This window comes from Nuphar pumila, chromosome 3 (assembly GCF_984573655.1).
Source record: "Nuphar pumila chromosome 3, dmNupPumi1.hap1.1, whole genome shotgun sequence".
Taxonomy (NCBI): Eukaryota; Viridiplantae; Streptophyta; class Magnoliopsida; order Nymphaeales; family Nymphaeaceae; genus Nuphar; species Nuphar pumila.
This window is the reverse complement of record NC_143251.1, coordinates 1,081,345-1,101,321: the sequence shown is the minus strand read 5'-3', so window position 1 is coordinate 1,101,321 and position 19,977 is coordinate 1,081,345. Positions and strand designations below refer to the sequence as shown.

General features: G+C 37.1%; 2 protein-coding genes across 2 annotated transcripts; both read right to left on the bottom strand.

Moving 5' to 3' along the window:
* Positions 1-1,571: 1,571 nt before the first annotated feature.
* On the bottom strand, positions 1,572-2,698 carry LOC149841578 (transcription repressor OFP7-like). The gene has a single exon (XM_090001081.1). The coding sequence runs from the start codon at positions 2,685-2,687 to the stop codon at positions 1,716-1,718; it is 972 nt and encodes a 323-aa protein (XP_089857207.1). The 5' UTR covers positions 2,688-2,698; the 3' UTR covers positions 1,572-1,715.
* Positions 2,699-13,845: 11,147 nt separating this feature from the next.
* Positions 13,846-14,712, bottom strand: LOC149841577 (uncharacterized). The gene has a single exon (XM_090002167.1). It carries the CDS (start codon positions 14,710-14,712, stop codon positions 13,846-13,848), a length of 867 nt encoding a protein of 288 aa, XP_089858293.1.
* Positions 14,713-19,977: the final 5,265 nt, after the last annotated feature.

Below are 19,977 nucleotides of genomic sequence, written 5' to 3'. Positions count from 1 at the left end.
TTCTCACTATGATTTCAAATGAGCTTGAAATGACTAATATTCTGACTGTTCTGAACTGACCAATGAGCTTGGTTGACTCCGACTGACTGGGGTCCGGGATGACCTAGGGGTAAAATGGTAATTTTCCTAATGAAAATGGGTATAATGGTGATTTTCTGAAACTGACTCGGGGTTTGACTCCTACACTGACCTAACAGGGTTGGCACTGCCTGAGGAGGGTTGTTTGAGAATGTATGAAGAAAATTTGGGGTGTTTACAGGTGAGAATCATGGCAATCAAATGTGCTCGAATAGTTTGTAGGGCATATTTTAAAGTGAAAATTTCACAAGAAAATATGTGATTAAAAAAAAAATACGGTCTTTTTAATTGTTCCAATGAAAAGAATCTTTCGCTCTCTCCGATTTTCACATGTCAGACAAATAAAAGAATCTTTTGTATGCAATATTTTTCATAAAAAAAAGAGCTTTTAATACGTAAATGCTTTCCTTTCAAAAGAGAAATTTTCTCACTTACAAATGTGACCCATGGGCTTTGATGAACGAAGACTCCATCATAGCTTCTTTAAATTGTTAAACACAGCCCGAAAATTGGGGATTTCCAACACGCTAACGAGCCCTTTGAATGCAATATATAAAAAAGGAAGTAAGTACGATCCATCATCTTGGTCATGAACGAACGGGAAGGAGCTAACCACGTATTCAATTCACCAATCCATTCTCTTTTTTTTTTTCTTAATCTTCTTTTTTTTGTCCTTGACTCCACCAGGACACTCTACGAAAGGATCATCTCTTCTCCTTTCAAAATCATGTTTGACGAAAGGAGAAAGTCCCACTGCAAAGGAAGGATGGGTCACCTTTGCTGCGACTGCGACTTACCCATTCATGAGATTTTTTTTTTTTGAAAGGCAAGCTGGGGTTAGGGTTAGGCAGATCTTATACAACAATACCATTGGTTTTGAACCTGCAACGTCCCACCCCTGACGTGCACTAGCTGCTCCTACCAGGCAAGTGGTAGATCGAGTATGCCCAACGGGCATTAATGTTTCAGAACCTATTCGTTGTTTCTTATTTACATAGAGTAGAAGGCAGGCAGGCCATGGTCCGATAAATGATTCATTCACCCCCCAATACCATGGATCCATCACATCATAAGGCCTTGTCCCATCGACGGAATGCCAGCCTTTTTCCCAGAATTTGCGGGCGCAACCCAACACCTCTATTCTATTCATTTCCGTATGCGAGACAGCGTCATCTCACTCAATTAAGCAACGCTCTACCCTATCGTTGTAAGCCATGCATCCATGGAGATGGACGGAGAGAAGCGTTTAGCACCGAACTTGACCAAGGATACCGATGCATGTACGGCCAAACCAGTTCACGGCGGTAATTGGACATGAACAACACCGGGGAGGGGAGGGGGCTTTCCATGTGACCGTACACAATGGTTTTGAGTGACATTACTTACAGCCGTACACAATGTGATTGCCCCTGATCCTACCTCTCGTTACACACAAAGATGAAAGCCAAAAAATAAAAAAGTTGGCATATATCACTAAGATCCAACCTCAATTTACTTGGGCACAAAAAAGATTAACTTTCGAAAAAGAATCAAATCGCTAAAGAAAGCAGAGAGATGAACGTAAATTATTAGATTATATCACCGGTCAGGATATAAATCGTGTTACCTATTAAACAAGACAGATAGTGAGGAAGCCGCTAGCGGCTTAGGATACCGGTGACGGCATCACAGAAGAGAGCGTCCCAGATGTCGGAGAAGACCCGAACGATGACGTCGTGGTGATGGGGAGCGTTGAGGGAGAGGAAGCAGTGCAGGAGCAGCTCCAGTTCCGCGGCGTCGAACATCTGGTTCTCCGTGATCATCTCCATCATCGACCCCATGAAGTCCCTGTACGGATCCCTCGACCGCTTCACCACCGCGAAGCTCTCCCTCACCCTCCCCTCCACCGCGTACGGCAACGGACGCCGGAACTCCGACTTCCTCGCCGGAGAGTCGGCCCGACGGACGACGCCACGGCGGGCCACGGTGGGCTTCCTCCTCCGGACATGGTTCTGGAAGAAGTCGGACGAGTCGGAGGAGAGGAGCGTCTCGGTCTCGTCCTCGCTACTGAACCAGCCGGAGTCGGCCGACGAGTTGCTGGGCCTCTGGCTTCTCAAGAAAACCTTCTGCCTGCCCCTGGAAAGCAGGCTCCTCGCCCTCCTCTCCGGGATTATGAAGCAGGAGGTCGCCGGAGAAGTCGGAGGGCAGACGTAGCCTTCGTCGGAGTCCTGGGCGATGGAGATCTTCCGGCGAACCATTTGATCGTCGACACCGCGCGAGACGACGTGCCACTTCTCCTCCTTCCCCCACCGGAAACCGTCATCTTCCTCCACAAGGAGGTCTAAGTCGCGGATGGAGTGGATGCGGGACCTCCCCCTCGCTCTTCCGGTGGGTCTGAGGTGGCTACCGACGGACTTGGAGACGTGTTGCTTGAGGGAGAAAGAAGAAGGGGTTTTGGTGAAAGTGGGGAAGTCCATGTCCAAAACTTTTCGGTTCACTGGAGAAAGGCAGAACTTGGGTGCGGGTGACAAGGGGACGGGACTCTCCAGCATCGACGACGCCTCCTTTGAACGGCATGAGAAGAAGGACGGGATGAGTCGAGAGACTCGAAGCTTGAACCTTCTCTCCATCTCTCTCTCTCTCTCTCTCGATGTCCTATTGTAAGAAGGAGATAAAAGAAAAGGAACGTAAGACGCGTTTTATGGGATGGAGGGAATTTTTTTTGAAGTGGTGGTGTGTGTGTTTTTTTTTCTTCTTTGGTTTGATTGAATCAAGTGTTGCCAATATGCCCCAAAGGGGTTGGCGTAGTGGAGTTGGGGCTTGGCTGCTAAACGAAACGACCAGTCAAGGTTCTATTTTCATTAACGGTGCAGCAGGACAACCATAAGTATGACAGGTTGAGCCAGTCGAGTTATAAAAAAAAAAACAAAGTGTTGTGATCATTATTGATTGATTCATTAGATTGTAGTTGAAAGTTTCGGTCGTGCTTTTAGTTTAAAACAAGAAAATGGTTGGGTTAAACGAATTAAAAGTTGACGAAGACGACGCTTTCGCAGCCCCGGCAAAGCCTGCAAAAATAAAGAGGTCAACAACTCATGGCTGGGGCCCGCTCCCTAGTTTTGGACAAAGAAAAAGATAAAGCTGAAAAAAAAAAGAAAAGGTCTAGCGTGTCCCTGCAAGCTTTGCGTATGTCCCTCTTTTTGGCTGTCTGGAAATGTCGAAAAGTTATTGGCATGTTGTGCCCCTCCCAATTTTGTTTATATAGTGCGAGGGTGATGAGTTTTGAACTAAAAGCAAGACCGAAACTCCATCCTCTTCCGTGTTAATTCCAAAAAATGCTCCCCATGTTGTTCAACTAGTAACTTGCCAAGATCAAGGCTTTGAAGTTGAAGCTCCATGCTTGGTTGCTTACTAATCACTACATCTTAAAAGTTTTGCAGTTTTTTTGAACTTCACCCCCTACTTAATTAATATTTGACCTCTCTCCCTCAACTATTGACCCGCAGAATTCAAAATGCAATGGCTCGCATTTTTTTTTTGTTTTGTTTCTTTTCTAGTGGTTGTTGCCACCAAAGCTCTCCCACCATATTCTTTCAAAGAAAATCACCTTTTATGGAAGATCGCTGAGTTCAAATTATCCTACAGGTTTCTTAGGGAAGCACGTGGGTCTGCAATTTCAAAATGTTCAATACAGGGAAGGTTGTTGTTGAACATATTCAATATCCACCACACACGGGCGCACACAATCCTAAAACTTAACACTCCCACCTTATGCTCTCAGCCACTCACTCATACCTTTTTTTTTTATCATAATGAGCCCACAATGTTCCTTGTTTTATTACGTAATATCTGATCCCAATGCACATTTGGATCTTATTTTAAGGATCCCCTTCCAGAAGCCACATTAACGAATATCCGACCCAAACAGATCCATTTGCGCCCCCAATTACTTGTGCAACATGACGCAAAGGACATGAGATTGCAAAATTGGTGAGCCATGGTTGGTTGGGGGAGCTGCATTGTACGTACCCTCAATCATGCAGCAATACTAACAAATTCCTATGAATCAGTACAGCATGTTTTTCCCTTTAAACGTGGATCCATCCATGCAAACAAATTCCGATGAATGCTCTAGTCAAGATTATATCGGAAACGAACAATAATAATTGCCCAATAAGAGGTTGATTAATTGTCTGCATCTCTAGTTTGGTTGTATTGTCCAGACACAGAGACATCGATCACGGTGTTACCCCCGGTTCGGCTAGCCTGAATGCATGTGGTTGTATTTTCCAGACACTCAGACATGGATCGCGGTGTTACTCCTGCTAGCCTTGGGGCCCGTTGGGGATCTCACTGTCAGAGTGAAAAAAGAGGTGTCGGAGTTGGAAAGGGAGTGTCGAGCTGTTTGGGACGAAGGGAAATGCAGAAAAATGTGGAACTGGTGTGGCATTAATTTGCCGATGCCAGTTCCAGGTTTCGACTACCACCGTCGACGTAGTCAGCAAATCCTATGCCGACTCCTCCACTCCCGACACCCTCACCACCTACCAAATTAAATACCTCTTTTCCTTCCTTATTTCCACCCACAATATCGATCGATCTGGCTGCAGGTTGGCTGCAACTCTGTGTATGGATAAGACGATCTTGTGAAGAAAAGTAAAAAACAGAGTAATGGACAAGAAAACAACGAAAAATATGCAGACTTCTCAATCGATAGATATTTATACAAGTGTTAATAACAGAAAAAGATACAAAATAATTAAATGAACGACTGTCATAGAGCTTCCAACAGGTTCCATTAACAACTTCTGTTAGAACTTTGAAACTGTGTAACTGTGTAACTCTTTGAAACTACGTAACTGAAACCAAGTTGTTAACTTTCTTTCTGATTTATACTGTTTAAATATTGATCATCAACTTACTTCTATTGTTTACTTTAACATGCCCCCCTCAATCTGGAGCATGCAGATTGCAAATATCCAGTTTGGACTTGAGAAATAGAAATGATTCTTTAGCAAGAGGTTTGGTAAATAAATCAGCTAACTGCAGCTGAGAAGGAACATACTGAGTAGAAACAACCCATTTTTTAATAAGATCTCGCATCAGGTGACAGTCAATCTCAACATGCTTGGTGCGTTCATGTAGAATAGGATTAGCTGAAATATGAAGGGCTGATTTGTTGTCATACAGAAGTAAAGCTGAAGAAGTGGAAATCTGTAAATTTGAAAGCAAAGCTTTGAGCCAAACAAGTTCACAAGCAGTATTTGCTAGAGCGCGATATTCAGCTTCAGCAGAAGAACGTGAAACTATACTTTGCTTTTTAGTTTTCCAGGAAATTAATGCACCTCCCCAAAAAATATAGTAGCCTGCTACTGAGCGTCGAGTATCTTTACAAGCAGCCCAATCTACATCACTATAGGCTGTTAGCTTAAAGCCTTTATCTGCTGGAAATAAAATACCTTGCCCAAGACTTTGTTTGAGATAATGAAGAAGACGCAGAGCTACATTGTAATGCACCAATGAAGGGCGTTGCATAAATCTGCTCAAATTATGCACTGCAAACATGATGTCTGGACGAGTAATTGTGAAATAAATCATTCGTCCAATAAGTCACCGATAAACACTTGCATCATGCATAGGTTCACCATCATTTATCGACAGGCTAAGTCTTTGTTCCATAGGAATTTCAGACGGCTTGGCATTCAGCAACCCAACTTCGTCTAAGATATCACAAGTATACTTTCATTGAGACAAAAAAATTCCATGTTTAGATCTGGCCATTTCTATCCCAAGAAAATATTTATGTGGCCCCGATCCTTCATTTTGAACTTACTATGCAAATACTGTTTAAAGATATGAATTTGCTGGTCATCATTTCCAACGATGATTAAATCATCAACATAAACTAGAACAACGATAAACAAAGTGGTATTTTTTAATGTAAATAGTAAATAATCACTTTTAGATTGTTGAAAACCATATGCTACCATTGTTGTTGAGAACTTAGCAAGCCAATTCCGAGGTGCCTGCTTAAGGCCATAAAGAGATTTACGAAGCTTACATACATGAGTTTCATCCTTGTCACCATATCCAGGAGGCAAATGCATGCAGATATCTTCATCTGGATCACCATTTAAGAAAGCATTATATACATCCATATGATAAAGAAACCAATTTTGCTTAGCAGCAACAACAAGAAGACAATGCACGGTGACAAGTTTAGCAACATGTGCATAAGTGTCATGATAATCAATGCCTTCAACATGGGTAAATCCTTTTGCAACCAAACGCGCTTTAAAGCACTTAATTTCACCATTAGACTTGTACTTGATGCGATAAACCCATCGACAACCAATAGGTGTCACATCTAATGGAGGATGGACAAGTGTCCAGGTCTCATTTGTCTCCAAGGCTGCAATTTTAGCTTGCATCGCCTGAATCCAGTTAGGATCCTGTGAGGCTTCATGAAAGAAGGTAGGTTCTGTCTGCTGAGATATATTCAGAAGAAAAGCTTTATGTGTAGGAGAAAACTTTGAGAATGATAGATATTGTCCTAAAGGATATCTTGTTGTATGACCTCCTCTAAGTGATGTTGAAGTTGATGATTTATGTGCAGCACTTCCACAGTAAAATTCTTTTAACAAGATTGAAGGTTTAGGCTTCTGAAGCGATCTTCTGAGTTGGTCAATTGGTTGTATAATAGGAACAATGGCTGTTTCAAGATTCAAGGTTTTATTAGATAACTCAGAAGTGGATTGATCATTGGTTAAGGAATTCTGTTATGTATTCAGTTGGAAACTAGTTTGATTGGAATATGGTTATAAATTTGAAACAGATTGTTCATAGACATGTTTTGAAAGACATGGAACCTGGATTTGACACTCTTCAATCCAATGGTCAGATTCTTCTCTAGAATGATCATCAATAGGTAAAGGAAAAACACATGATGAAGAAGTATATGATTAGTATTTTTAAAAGGAAAAATACATTCATTGAAAACAACATCACGACTAGAATAGATCTTTTGGTTTCAATATTATAAACTTTATAGGCCTTTTGTTTAGAAGAATAGCCTAGGAAGACACATTTGTGGGCTCTTGAATCAAATTTTGAACTTAGAGTTAAATTGGTAGCATAACAAAGCCAACCAAAGACTTTTAGATGAGAGTAATTTGATTTCTTATGAAAAAGCTTTTCATAAGGAGTTATTCCTTGTAATAATTCTGTAGGTGTTCGATTGATTAGATAAGTAGCAGTTGATATACACTCATCCCAAAATTTTAATGGAATTTCAGTTTGAAATCTTAATGATCGTGCTACATTAAGAATGTGACAATGCTTCCTTTCCACCACACTTTTGTTGTGGTGTATAGAAGCAAAGTGAGGAAAAATTTCAGTTCATTTATAAAAAATTCTGTGCCATTATCAGTTCTTATTTTTTTAACACCAGTATTATACTGTTTTTTTACCATTATTATAAAAGTTTTAAGAAACAAGTTTCACTTTTGTGTTTCATTAAGTAAGTCCAAATAGCCTTAGTAAAATCACCAACTAAAGTAATAAAGTAATGTGCTCCTGAATTTGAAGCTTGTGAATAAGGACCTATTATCATCGCAAAATTTCCCCCCCTCTCTTGCGAGAGAGAAACGAATTTCATGAGTCAAACTCGACCAAAGTTTTGAAAATTGGTTTTGAAAATTACTCGCCTCCGTTTTAAAAATTAGCGGGAAAATTCTGTGGAATGGGATTCGCCTGTCGGTACGAGGTTCAACCGTTCCTAGCGCCTTTACCAGGGGTAATTGAACCAAGGATCAATTATGTGCTCTAACTTGACTCAAATATCTAAATTATGCTCTATTCTTCCTAGAATGCACAAAGAATCAGGCTCGTGCTATGGAATTTTGAAAATAATGCAAGTTTTAAAAAACATGATGTTTGCTTTGGAAAATTGAAATGCAATTGGAAAATGACTGTAAAATGCTTGAAAATGGAATTCCTGGGAAAATTATTGAATTTCATTGGAAATAAAAAATTTGCATTAGAAAGTGATTTCTCAGGAAAACTTGAACTTTGAAAAATCAATTTTGAGTTTTGGATTACTTTTCTGAGGAAATGAATTTGAGAATTCTGAGAAAGTCAGGAAGTTCATTGGAAAATGACTTTTGAAATGGAAAATGGATTCTCAGGAAAATTAGATTTTTAAGAAAATCGATTTCTGAAAACTTGGGATTTTGAAATTTGAGAATTTTAAAACATTGGAAAATATTGATTTGAACTTGGAAAATGCTTCGAAATGTCATTTGAAAACTTAGGATTCTAAGAAAATTCAATCCTGAGAAAGACTTAGGAAATCCTTGAGAAAATTGATTTTTCTGAAATTGAAATTGGAAAATGAATTTGAAAATAATGCAATTTGAATGAATGAATGAATATGAATTTGAAAAGGGAATTTCATTGAGGAATTGAGAAATCCTTTTAAAACTTTGAGAAATGCAATGCATTTTTGAAGTTAGCCCAAGAGTGTATGTTGAATGTGGCTAATATAAAGATCATAAATCTTAGTTTTCTTCTTATTCTGACTATAACCATAAATACAAATCCCACCGAGTTTACAAACTCCATAAGAGCTTGTGCACGTGCTATTCGTGTAAACCATAGTGAATTTGAAATAAATATGCATGAATCATACATCACATATTGAAATTTGCATAAATTAAACTATATGCAATGCATCCCTATTCTAAGCAGAAAAGTAACTCTTATTCCAAATATTACATTGAATTTTACATTGAATTGAGTAAAATAAATAAATAAAGTGACTAAGCCTTCTTTTTGAATGTTTCTGCAAAACTAGAAAACAAGGTTAACATAAAAATGTAGGTTTTCTGAATTTATTTAAAAATATTGGAAATTATCGGATATTATTCAGATATAAACCCAGAATCATACCCCCTTTGATATAAATATGAGAAATAATGAATAAATTTTGAAAATAAACTTGAGAATTCGAAATTGGGGTCAAAATGACCAAAATGCCCCCGATGACCTTGAAATCAGGGTTTTGTGAAAGAAATTTTATAAATTTTGAAATTTTGAAAATCAAATGAAATAAATCAAATACAATATGATGAAATATGATGATATGCATGAAAATTTATGGAATTAAAAATTGAAAATTTGAAATTTAGGTCAAAATGACCAAAATACCTCTTATAACAAGACTATGGCCTTGAAACTAGGGTATTCTAAAATAAATTTTGCAAAATTGAAAAATATGAAATGCAAATGAGATTGAAATTAACCTTAATATGATATGAAATGCTTATTTATATGAATAAAACCCTAAAATGGCAAAAATATCATAAAATATCAGTTTTAACTTGATTTTCGCCTGATTTTCGCTTCTGAATTTAAAGATAAACTAACACATAGAGCAAATGAACTTGGAATTAATCCAAATTTGGCATGGACATCTAAAATAACCCTAAAAACAGAATGAAACTCGAAAATCTATTTTTATGTATTTTTAAATATGGAAATTCAAATAAAAACCCTAAATTTTGTGATTTATGCCTAAAATGTTGATTCTAAAGGGGATTTAGGATATCAAAATTACATAAAATTTTTCCAAATTTTGTGGGGTGATAGAGGACAGTTAAAAAAAGATTTTTGCCTTTTACACTTTCTAGTTTTGACCTATGGTCGGAGCTGTGCCACTCCGGCAAGTCGGGTCGGAATCCGGCGACTCTAGGATTTAGGAGAAACAGACAGATTTTGGTAGAAAATGTGAGAAAAATTGTAAAAAGATGGGAAAAAGGCTAAAATTATGGGAAAATGTCCCTGACAAACATAGGGAAATTTTTTCTTTTTACAGAACTGGGATTCGGGTTACGGTTTGGAAAAGGGCACGCTGTTATCAGAGACCCGAATCTCTGAAATTTTAGGATATTGAAATCTGTCAGACAGAAAATAAAATTTTGGAAAAAATATTGAAACAGTTTCAAAAATCCCCAAATTTTGGAAAATGACGTAAAAACATGTTATAAACAACTTTTGTGTTGAACATTTTTGCATACGGGCTAAAGATTGGGTGGATTTGGTGCATTAGGGTCTGTCTATACCCTGACAATAGAAAATCGATATTTTCCCAGAGGTCTGAGAAATCTGACTTTTTTACAGAGAGCAAAACTAACTTAAAAAACCTAAAAATTTCCAGATCATTAGTAAATTTAATCATAAATCTACTGTGTTTTTCTTAGAATAATCCGGATCTCCCACGAGGGTGGTACCGGAGGTTCTTGTCCGCTAAAGCGCAAACTGAAGATTCAAAAAGGCAGAAAACCCGATGTAGGGTTTGATCGGTTTAGGTGGGTTTCAAAACCCGAAAGAACCTGGGTTTTTGAAATAATATCACTGACGCATAACCTCAACTGACATAAATTTTTTTGGGATTTAACAATGAACAAATAAACATAAAATAACAGTTGGACTTTGTCTAAAACTAAGATTCTGTAGATTTTAAACTATGCAACAATGAATCTTATATAAGATGAATGAAAATAAAAGAAAATGAATTAATCTACATGTATTTCTAAAATAAAATATCACGAAATATAAAATAAAAATGCACATCAATGGGGATACAATATATTCTTTATTGTTGGCTTGCGAAACAGAAGATCCAATCCATTGAACGAATGGATCTTACCGTTTAGTTAGCCCACACATGTAGTATGTATACTTTTTCTTTTTTTTATCTTTTTGGAATAAAGAGCACACAAAACAAAAGTAAATATTAACCTACTAAACTGAAAACATCCGAATTTTTAAACTCTTTATCTCATAGCATTGGATTCACATATGGTGGTTCATTCACAAAAAGGAAAAAAAAGGCCCTACCTTGGATCATTTGGGAAGAAGCGGGGAAGATGGCTTGGGTGTTGGCCACTTGGAGGTGGCTGGACCGACTCCAACAATGGCTTGTGACCGCAACGGTTGGTGTTGAAGATGAAGGGAGTCTTTGGAAGAGGTGGCACCGGTTGTGCTAAGGCTGCAATGGTACGCCGACACAAGTGTTGGTGTTGGCGTTGAGGGCGGATTGCTTGTAGGCGGCTGGAACAAATGTAGAGATGGACAACACTTTGTACGTGCTGGAACTTCGGTGGTGAAAGGGGCTTAATATGATGGTGGCATCACATGAAGATGCTGCTGAAGGAGGCTGTTGTGCAAGGGCTGCTGTAAAGCTTGTTTGGGCTGGGCGTCAAAGGTTGATGGTGGCTGCCAAGGTTGGAGGGAAGCTGGAACCAATGGATCTCTGGTGGAGCTGGCTGAAGATGCAGCAAGGTGGGCTGTGGTGCAGCTGTTGGCTGGAGGTGCTGGTTGCTGTGGTGGAACTGGCTGAAGATGCAACAAGGTGGGATGTGGTGGTGATGCTATGCTGCTGGCTGGAGGTGCTGGTTGCTGTGGTGGCTGACGAAAAGCTGCAGGTGGACGAGCTCTTGATGCCACCAAAGAAGGCTGTGATGAAGTAGAAAGGGTGTTATGGTTGAGAGAGGAAAGAAAGGAGGAAAGAAAGAAAGAAAGAAAGAAAAAGGAAGAAGAAAGAAAGAAAAGAAAGAAAAGAAAGAAAAGAAAGAAGGAAATAAAAAAAAAATAAAAAAAACAAAAAAAATAAAAAAAAAGAAAATGGAGGAAGAAAGAAAGGAAATGGGCTGGAAGGTGGGCTAGGGTGGTCGACCCTCTTGTGGGTCCCACCTTAAGAAGAATAAAATAATAAAAATAAAACAAAATAAAACAAACAACAAAAATAAAGAAAAAGATATTTTTTTTTTGCTTTTCTTATAAATTAAAACAAGAAAATGCAAATGGATGGACCATCTCAGAGCGGGTCCAAATTCCACTTTTGAAATTCATTTTGACGATTGAAGGGGTAAAATAGTCTTTTCAGAAAATTTCCAGACGAAACGAGATATTTTTGACAATTTTTGAAACTAGCTCAGATTTTGAAGTTCAATACCTCGTTGCGAAGCAAATCCAATGTAGAATTTAAAAATTTAATTTTAGAAGAAATCCAGATTGTTTTTCTCAAGAAAATACTTCCAAATTTATTTCCAGACGAAACAAGCTATTTTTGGTAGTTTTTGAAATGAGCTCAGATTTTGAAGTTCAATACCTCGTTGCGAAGCAAATCCAGTATAGAATTTGAAAATTTAACTTTAAAAGAAATCCAAATTGTTTTTCTTGAGAAAATATTTCTAAATTTAGACTCTCGGAGGTAAAAATGTCAATTTTGGAAACCCGGGGTTTGAAATTGATTTCTGAAAACTTTTAAAACCCAATCTAGATTGAAATTTATAAAACTGGAGTTCTGGACTTCGAAAATGAAATGAAATGTGATGAAATGTTATGAAATGCTGAGAAATGATATGAAATGATGAGAAATGACATGCGAAATGCAGACCCTGAATGAAGAATTTTGGATGTTAGACCCCGATTGACACTTGTACAAGTTCAAAAAGTGTTAAAATTTATAAAATTTGCAAAAATGGTTGAATAAATGATTTTCGAGCTCTTCCAAGCTAGAGTGACACTGGAAATTAGGGTTTGAGCTGAATTAAACTGAAGTGAACTAGATTAAGTTGGGTTTTAGAGTTTTAGAACTCAAATGAACTGACCAGACACTGACTCAACTGACCTTTCTGACTTAATTTTCAAGAAAAGCTGTTATTTTTAGAAAAATGGTACGGAATGGTCACTGAAGTGAAGCGAATTACGAATCTGAGTTGAGTTTGAGCTAAAACAAAGGTCAGTAATACTGACATGAACTAAAATCAAAGCTCGAACACTAGCTCAATTGACTAAACTCAGCTCAATTTCAATTGAAAGAACTAAAATGGGCTTCTGGACACTTGGAAATAGTTTTGAACTGAAACTGGAGCGCTTGAACTCCTGGTGAGCTCAAGTTAGACTCTGAGGAATATGACTGACTGGGAATGACTAACTTAGAGACAATTGGTTTGGATTTGAGTAAGAAATGAGCTCATTTATGAAGAAATGATCCCATTTTGGCAGAAATGGTCAGAAATGAAAATGACCTTCTCACTGTGAGCTCAAATGAGCTTGAAATGACTGATATTCTAACTGTTCTGAACTGACCACCGAGCTTGGTTGACTCCGACTGACTGGGGTCCGGAATGACCTAGAGGTAAAATGGTAATTTTCCTAATGAAAATGATAATTTTCTGAAACTGATCTGGGATTTGACTCTTACACTGACCTAACAGGGTTGGCATTGCACGAGGAGGGTTGTTTGAGAATGGATGAGGAAAATTTGGGGTGTTTACAGGACCTCACACATCATAATGTAAAAGTTCAAAGGCAAATTCTGTCTTGTTATTACTTGAAGGAAAAGACAATCGCGACTGTTTTGACATTCTGCAGACATCACAAAACTGATTTATCATCTTAATGTTTGAGTCATATGTAGAAAACAACTTCCCTATTGATGAAGAAGGATGTCCAAGATGTAAATGCCAAATTTCAGAATGGTTCATGATTGTTTTCTCAGGAACAGATTGATTCATCGTAGTATTCATAACAACAGACTTGTTTACAACAAAGGTATTTGGATTTTCAGTTCTGAAAATGTAGAGTCCACCTTTTAAATCACCTGCTCCAATCATCATCTTGGAGTTCGGGTCCTGCAACAAGCAACGAGAAGAGAAAAAAAGAATATTACAATAACTTTGATTTGTTAATTGACTTACAAAGATGAGATTGTATTTGAAATTAGAAACATAAGACATTTTGAAGAGTCACTGAAGAAGAAAGAGTGACTTCTCCAATATGTGTAGCATTAACAACTTTGTTATTTGGTAAACGAATTGGAAAGACAGAGTTTAGCTGAACAATTTTAGATATGAAATTCAATGAGGAGCACATATGGTGACTATCACCACTATCAATTATCCAGAGATTAGGTTGAAGTATTGTCATACTAACAAAATTTTCTTGTGAAAAGGAAAAGGATGAATAGAGTGACCTGTCTTTGAGAAGCTGTTTGAGTTGAGAATATTCCTCAACAGTGAAAGAGAGAATAGAATCTTTGATGGAGTCTTTAGATTGCATAGCAGTAGAGACGTTTTGAGAACCTGGATGCTCACCATTACCTTCAACAGAGTTAACACTATTGATTGATTTTTCAATTTTTGTTTTTACACCATTCTTGAAGTTTGGTGGATAGCCATTTAGTTTAAAATAGCGTTCTCGGGAATGTCCAGTAATACGACAGTAAGAACAGTAATACTGTGGTTTTCTTGAGTTCTTGCCTTTGAAATTTTGAGTTTCTGTATTAACTGCATCCAGACTTATATGCTCAACTACGAAGGTATGTATTCTTGTTTCTCTTTGTTTTTCTTCTTGAAGAACAAGAGAGTAAACTTTGCTGACAGAAGGCAAGGGATCATAAAGAAGTATTTGGCCTCTAATTGTATCATAAGACTCATTAAGACCCATCAAGAACTGCATCACATGATCTTCTTGTTGATTCTCTGCAACCTTTTTTAGTGCACCACACGAACATGCTGGTAGAACATCATAAGAAGATAGTTTATCCCAGTATGCTTTCATCTTAGTATAATAAGCAGCCACATACATGGTTCCTTGAGTAAGTCTGCAGATGACTGTTTTGATTTGATATTTTCTTGGTGCTAAGCTCTGTGAGTATCTTTCTTCTAAGTCTAACCAGACTTCTCTAGCTGTAGTTGCGTAGACTACACTATCTCTGATTTCTTTAGACAATGAGTTTATGACCCATGATAATACCATAGTGTTATATCGTAACCAGAAAATATAATTCGTAGAAGTACTTTCAGGTGGAGGAAGAGTACCATCTACAAATGAAAATTTGTTTTTGGCTACAAGAGTCATAGCCATCGAGCGACTCCAAGTCACATAATTCTTTTCTGTCAAGAGATGAGAAACAAGAACAATACCTGGGTTATCACTATGATGTAGAAAATATGTATTAATGAATCCAGAATTCAACTCAGTAAATGCTTTTGAAGAAACTTGTGTTTGAGAGTTGGCCATGATGGAGAAACTCAGGATCAATACCAAAGCTCTGATACCATGTGAAGAAAAGTAAAAAACAGAGTAATGGACAAGAAAACAACGAAAAATATGCAGCCTTTTTAATCGATTTCTCTTATGCTAGCTAGATATTTATACAAGTGTTAATAACAGAAAAAGATACAAAATAATTAAATGAACGACTGTCATAGAGCTCCCAGCAGGTTCTATTAACAACTTCTGTTAGAGCTTTGAAATTGCATAACTGTGTAACTCTTTGAAACTGCGTAACTGTGTAACTGAAGCCAGGCTGTTAACTTTCTTTCTGATCTATACTGTTTAAATATTGATCATCAACTTACTTCTATTGTTTACTTTAACAGATCTTCATTTCCTCCCCTTCTTTTGGGTTGGTTGAGCAAAGATGATCTTGATCGATCAGGTAGATCCGACAATCTCAATCTCAATCTAACTAGTTGTGCGTATGTAGGGTTTTAGCAGGAGCTAGAGGAAGCGACCACCTTTTAGGGAGATGGCGATCTACTTTTGTCTTTTGGTTTCTTTTAATTCTTCATTTTTTTAGTGATGAAATGGATTGGGCATTTTTTTAAGTTAATGGTCCAAAACAGGTCTCACTTGCACCTGAACACTAGCAATCGGCATGCCTTTGCAAGATTGGTAACAATTACTTGTGACCCCCAAATGTCTCATTTCTTCTTTCTTTTCATTTTCTTGATGCATTCCATTAAGATCCTTCCTTTTTTTTTTGTTCTGGATGAATTCAGTTTCATATATGTGTTCTAAGGTTGTAAAAAAAAAATTATAGTGATTCAATCATGAATATATGTGTTCTAAGGGTGTCATAAATTTTTTATAGTGATTCAATCATGCATATATGTGTTCTAAGGTTGTCAAATAAAATTTATAGTGATTCAATCATACATATATGTAGTCTAAGATTGTAAAAAAAAATACATAGTGATTCAATCATGCATATATGTGTTCTAAAGGTGTCATAAAAAATTTATAGTGATTCAATCATGCATATATGTATTCAAAAGGTGTCAAAAAAATTTATAATGATTCAATCATGCATATATGTGTTCTAAGGTTGTAAAAAAAATGTCATAGTGATTCAATCATGCATATATGTGTTCTAAGGTTGTCAAATAAAATCCATAGTGATTCAATCATGCATATATGTATTCTAAGGTTGTCATAAAAATTATATAGTGACTACAATGGTATCAGAGTTATACTAAAGTGCACAATTACTCGCCCTCTGCTCGAAATCATCGATCTTTACTCGAAGCCACAAGTTGCTGCTTAAAGCCACTGAACAGATGAAACCCCATTAAAAATCAAAAACCAGGAAAGCGAACCAAGGTTAGTTTTTTCTACTATTTGGGGTAGTCACCGAAAATCCAACCACCCTCTGGCCGAAAAAAAACAACCTTAACCCGATACATAAAAAAAAAAATAAAATTCTTTTTTACCCTATTTTTCCTGAGGGTATTGTATGAGGAAAACAACTATAGAAGCGATAATCTTTGCTAGACTCTGGTAGCCTTTGCTGCCAGCGTCAGGGAGCAGCTGCAACCCTCTCTTTCAGGTGGTCACCAGACTCCAACGACCTTTGCTGTTAGTGTGAGGGAGAAGAGGAAACCCTCTCTATTGGGTGGTCATTGAACTCCAACAGCCTTTGCTACCGGTGTCAGAAAGCAGAGGAAACCCCCTCCATCAGGTGGTCACCGGACTCCAACGACCCCTGCTGCCAGCCTCAAAGGAGGTGAAGGTGACCCCTCCATCAGTCGACCTAGCTCTAATGATTGGCTAAGCTTGCCGAACATCGTGAGTGTGTTGTAGAGGAGGCAACAAAGACCCCTCTACCTATCAACCAAGCCCTGCAGCCCGTCAGACCGTGGAGCCCGATGATGCTGCAGAGGAAACTGTGAAACTGGGCTTTAGGGTCTGAGAAGGGTCGATAATCCTTATCTTTCCTTTTATATGATTTTGAATATAAATTAACTTTCTAGTTCCTTAACTTTTTTGTTAATTCCTATTGTATCCTTTTAAAGCAGAATTACTTGTTTGCCCCTATATTTTTTGGTTTATTCTATTTGTGCCCTCTACTTTTAGAACACATGCTCTGTTTTTGAGAAATTTCAGAAATAGGCCTGCTCTATGGAAACTACCCATGACAGGGTTGCCGTGTTTTTTTCAGAACAACTTTTGACTCTTCTGAAATTATAGAAAATTACATGTAATTTTCTATTTAACCCATAAAGTTTTGGATTCTTGTTTTTAGTGTTTTGGTTTGTTGTTTTAACCGAGAACTACCTCTTGACTTTTCTGAAATTATAGAAAAGCAGTTTGTATGTGTTGTTTTACCTCTTAGAGCTTTATTTTGATAAAATAAAGTCAAATTTATATTGTCTTCCATGTTTATGATAAATTAGTGTTTAAATTATGAAAATTAGATATTATAGTGCTAAAAACTCATGTTAAACACTTTATTCATTGCACACAACACAACAATAATTGTGTGTGATAAAGTTTTTTTTATATCATGAAATACTTAATAGTGAATATGATATCTCAAAACTACAATTGTGTTATTTACTTTATTAATGGATATTGAACACTTGATTATTATTATTTAACAACATAAAATAATTAATATCAGAAAAATGTCTAGTAAGGTGTGTGCTATTGAACTAGCAAAAACTGATAAGCTGAATGACATAAACTTTTACATTTGTTAGAGGAGGATTCCTCTCATTTTGACTTTAAAAGCATCAAGAATGCCCTGAATATAGAAATGCAAGACTTTAGAGAAATGCTTAAGATGAAAATAAAAATGCATATAACAAATACAAAAAGGAAAATGTGTTGGCTAGAACCATCATGCTTACACACATGAGAGATGATCTAATTAGAGTATTCAAGGATTACCTGGCTACAAAATTCAAGTTTGAGGCAATATCCATCAAGTATGACACTACCTTGAAAACTCATATTCAGTTTCTCTTATAGCAATGTAATTCATGTAAGATGCAAGAGAGTGACAACGTAGTTTATCATGTGAACAAGATGCTAATAATGTCAGATGACTTAGCTATTGTTGGGAATGTAATCCCAGACCGTATGTAGATATCAACCATTCTGCATAGTCTTCCATCTTCATGGATGTAGTCACCACTGCTCTTAGGCTAAACTCTAAGAACCTATCACTGAAAGTATAACATCTAATTTTTTTTTAGGTCTTCTAAATGATAATATTTAGTTATATATGTATATTTTCGAGTTATAAATATTTTATTATCGATAAATATTCATTTCTCATGAATTTAGATCTCAAACCGAACAAATTTCGGTTTGGATCAGCTTCATTTAGATTCATGCTCAGTATTACTGATAAAGATTAAGGCATTATTGTCCTAGGGATAAAGAAGGAATTCTTGAAATAGATATTGGTTTTTAAGGGTTATGGCATTCTTATAGTTAAGTTTGCTAAAAAGGGCACAAATGAAAACTTGTTTTTTATTAGGGTATATGGGTAATTTTGGTAGGGTCAACTGTCATTAACTTGGGACAGCTCAACCCCTACTGACTAAGCATGTCTTAACCTATATAAGAGGGTTTCATTAGAGTTAATCTATTAACTCATAACGTATAACCCTACTCTCTCTCACCCAACTTCTTCTCTCTACCATTTTGCAAACATATTCACCCCTAGTCCCTCTCACTCACCTCCATCTTCTTCTCCTCTTAAGCCTTGTTAAGATTGTCGAAAAGAGAAGGAGCTGAACTAGTTGAATCTATTATTGGGAGAAAATTTTTGTATCTTAAGTGTTCATGTGAATTGGGGTAGAACTTGTATAGTTCCTAAATTTCTATTTTTGGGTGTTCTTGCATGCTCTAGGAAGGTACAATGATCCACTCCTAAGATTTATGGGAAGTATGTAGCATGTAGATGCTTTGTATGCTTGTATTTTTGAGAAATCATGAGATTTGGGAGAAACTTCATGTTATGCTTAATATATATCTTGAAATTTTTGTTTAGAATGCATTTATGAAATTTTTTGTTTTGTAGTTTTGTTCCCCTTGTGTGAAGAATAAAATCTGAGCATGAATCCATGGTTGAACCATTATCTTCTCTAGTTTTTGGATTGTTTTCAACTCTATCCAAACACAAGAGTCGACCCTTGCGAGGCAGGAGTCAAACCCTGCTTTTTCTTATATTCAGTTGGTCTGTCTTGTAGCGCAGGAGTCGACCCTTGTGTTTAGAGAGTTGACACCTTTGCTATTGTTCCATGTGTAAAGTCAGCCAAGGGTCGACTATTATATTCAGAGAATTGACATCTTTGTTGTTCCATGTGTAAAGCCAACTGAGGGTCGACCCTCGTGTTAAGAGAGTCAACTCATTTTCAAAAAATGTTGACCCTTGTTAAAAAGAGTCGACTCTTTTTGAGAAAGAGTCAATCTCTAATTTAAGAGAGTCAACTCCAGAACTTCCAGAGTCAACTTTTTAGCTCCCCAAATAGGTTTTTTTGGTGTTTTGAATTTGGATTTGGGTTGTTAAACCCGAGACTCAAGTGAAACACCCTGAGAATAGACTGCGAGGCTTATGTTTATGATATTTTTGGGTTATCGCATGAAATTATGTCGGGTGGTCTAATGAGGGACCCAGTTTGAGTTGAAATGCATGAGTACCTGAGCATGCATGCATAGTATGATGCATAAATTTGTGCATGTTTTCCTTTTTAGTAATTCTAGCAAAAAGAGTGATGTTTTGTCAATAGTATGAGTATGACACTATGTGATTTGTGCATGCACAACTTACTTGTA

What these genes read in the sequence shown, in the direction of transcription:
- LOC149841577 (XM_090002167.1), bottom strand. Translation starts at nt 14,712, where the DNA reads ATGTATGTGGCTGCTTATTATACTAAGATGAAAGCATACTGGGATAAA.
- LOC149841578 (XM_090001081.1), bottom strand. Translation starts at nt 2,687, where the DNA reads ATGGAGAGAAGGTTCAAGCTTCGAGTCTCTCGACTCATCCCGTCCTTC.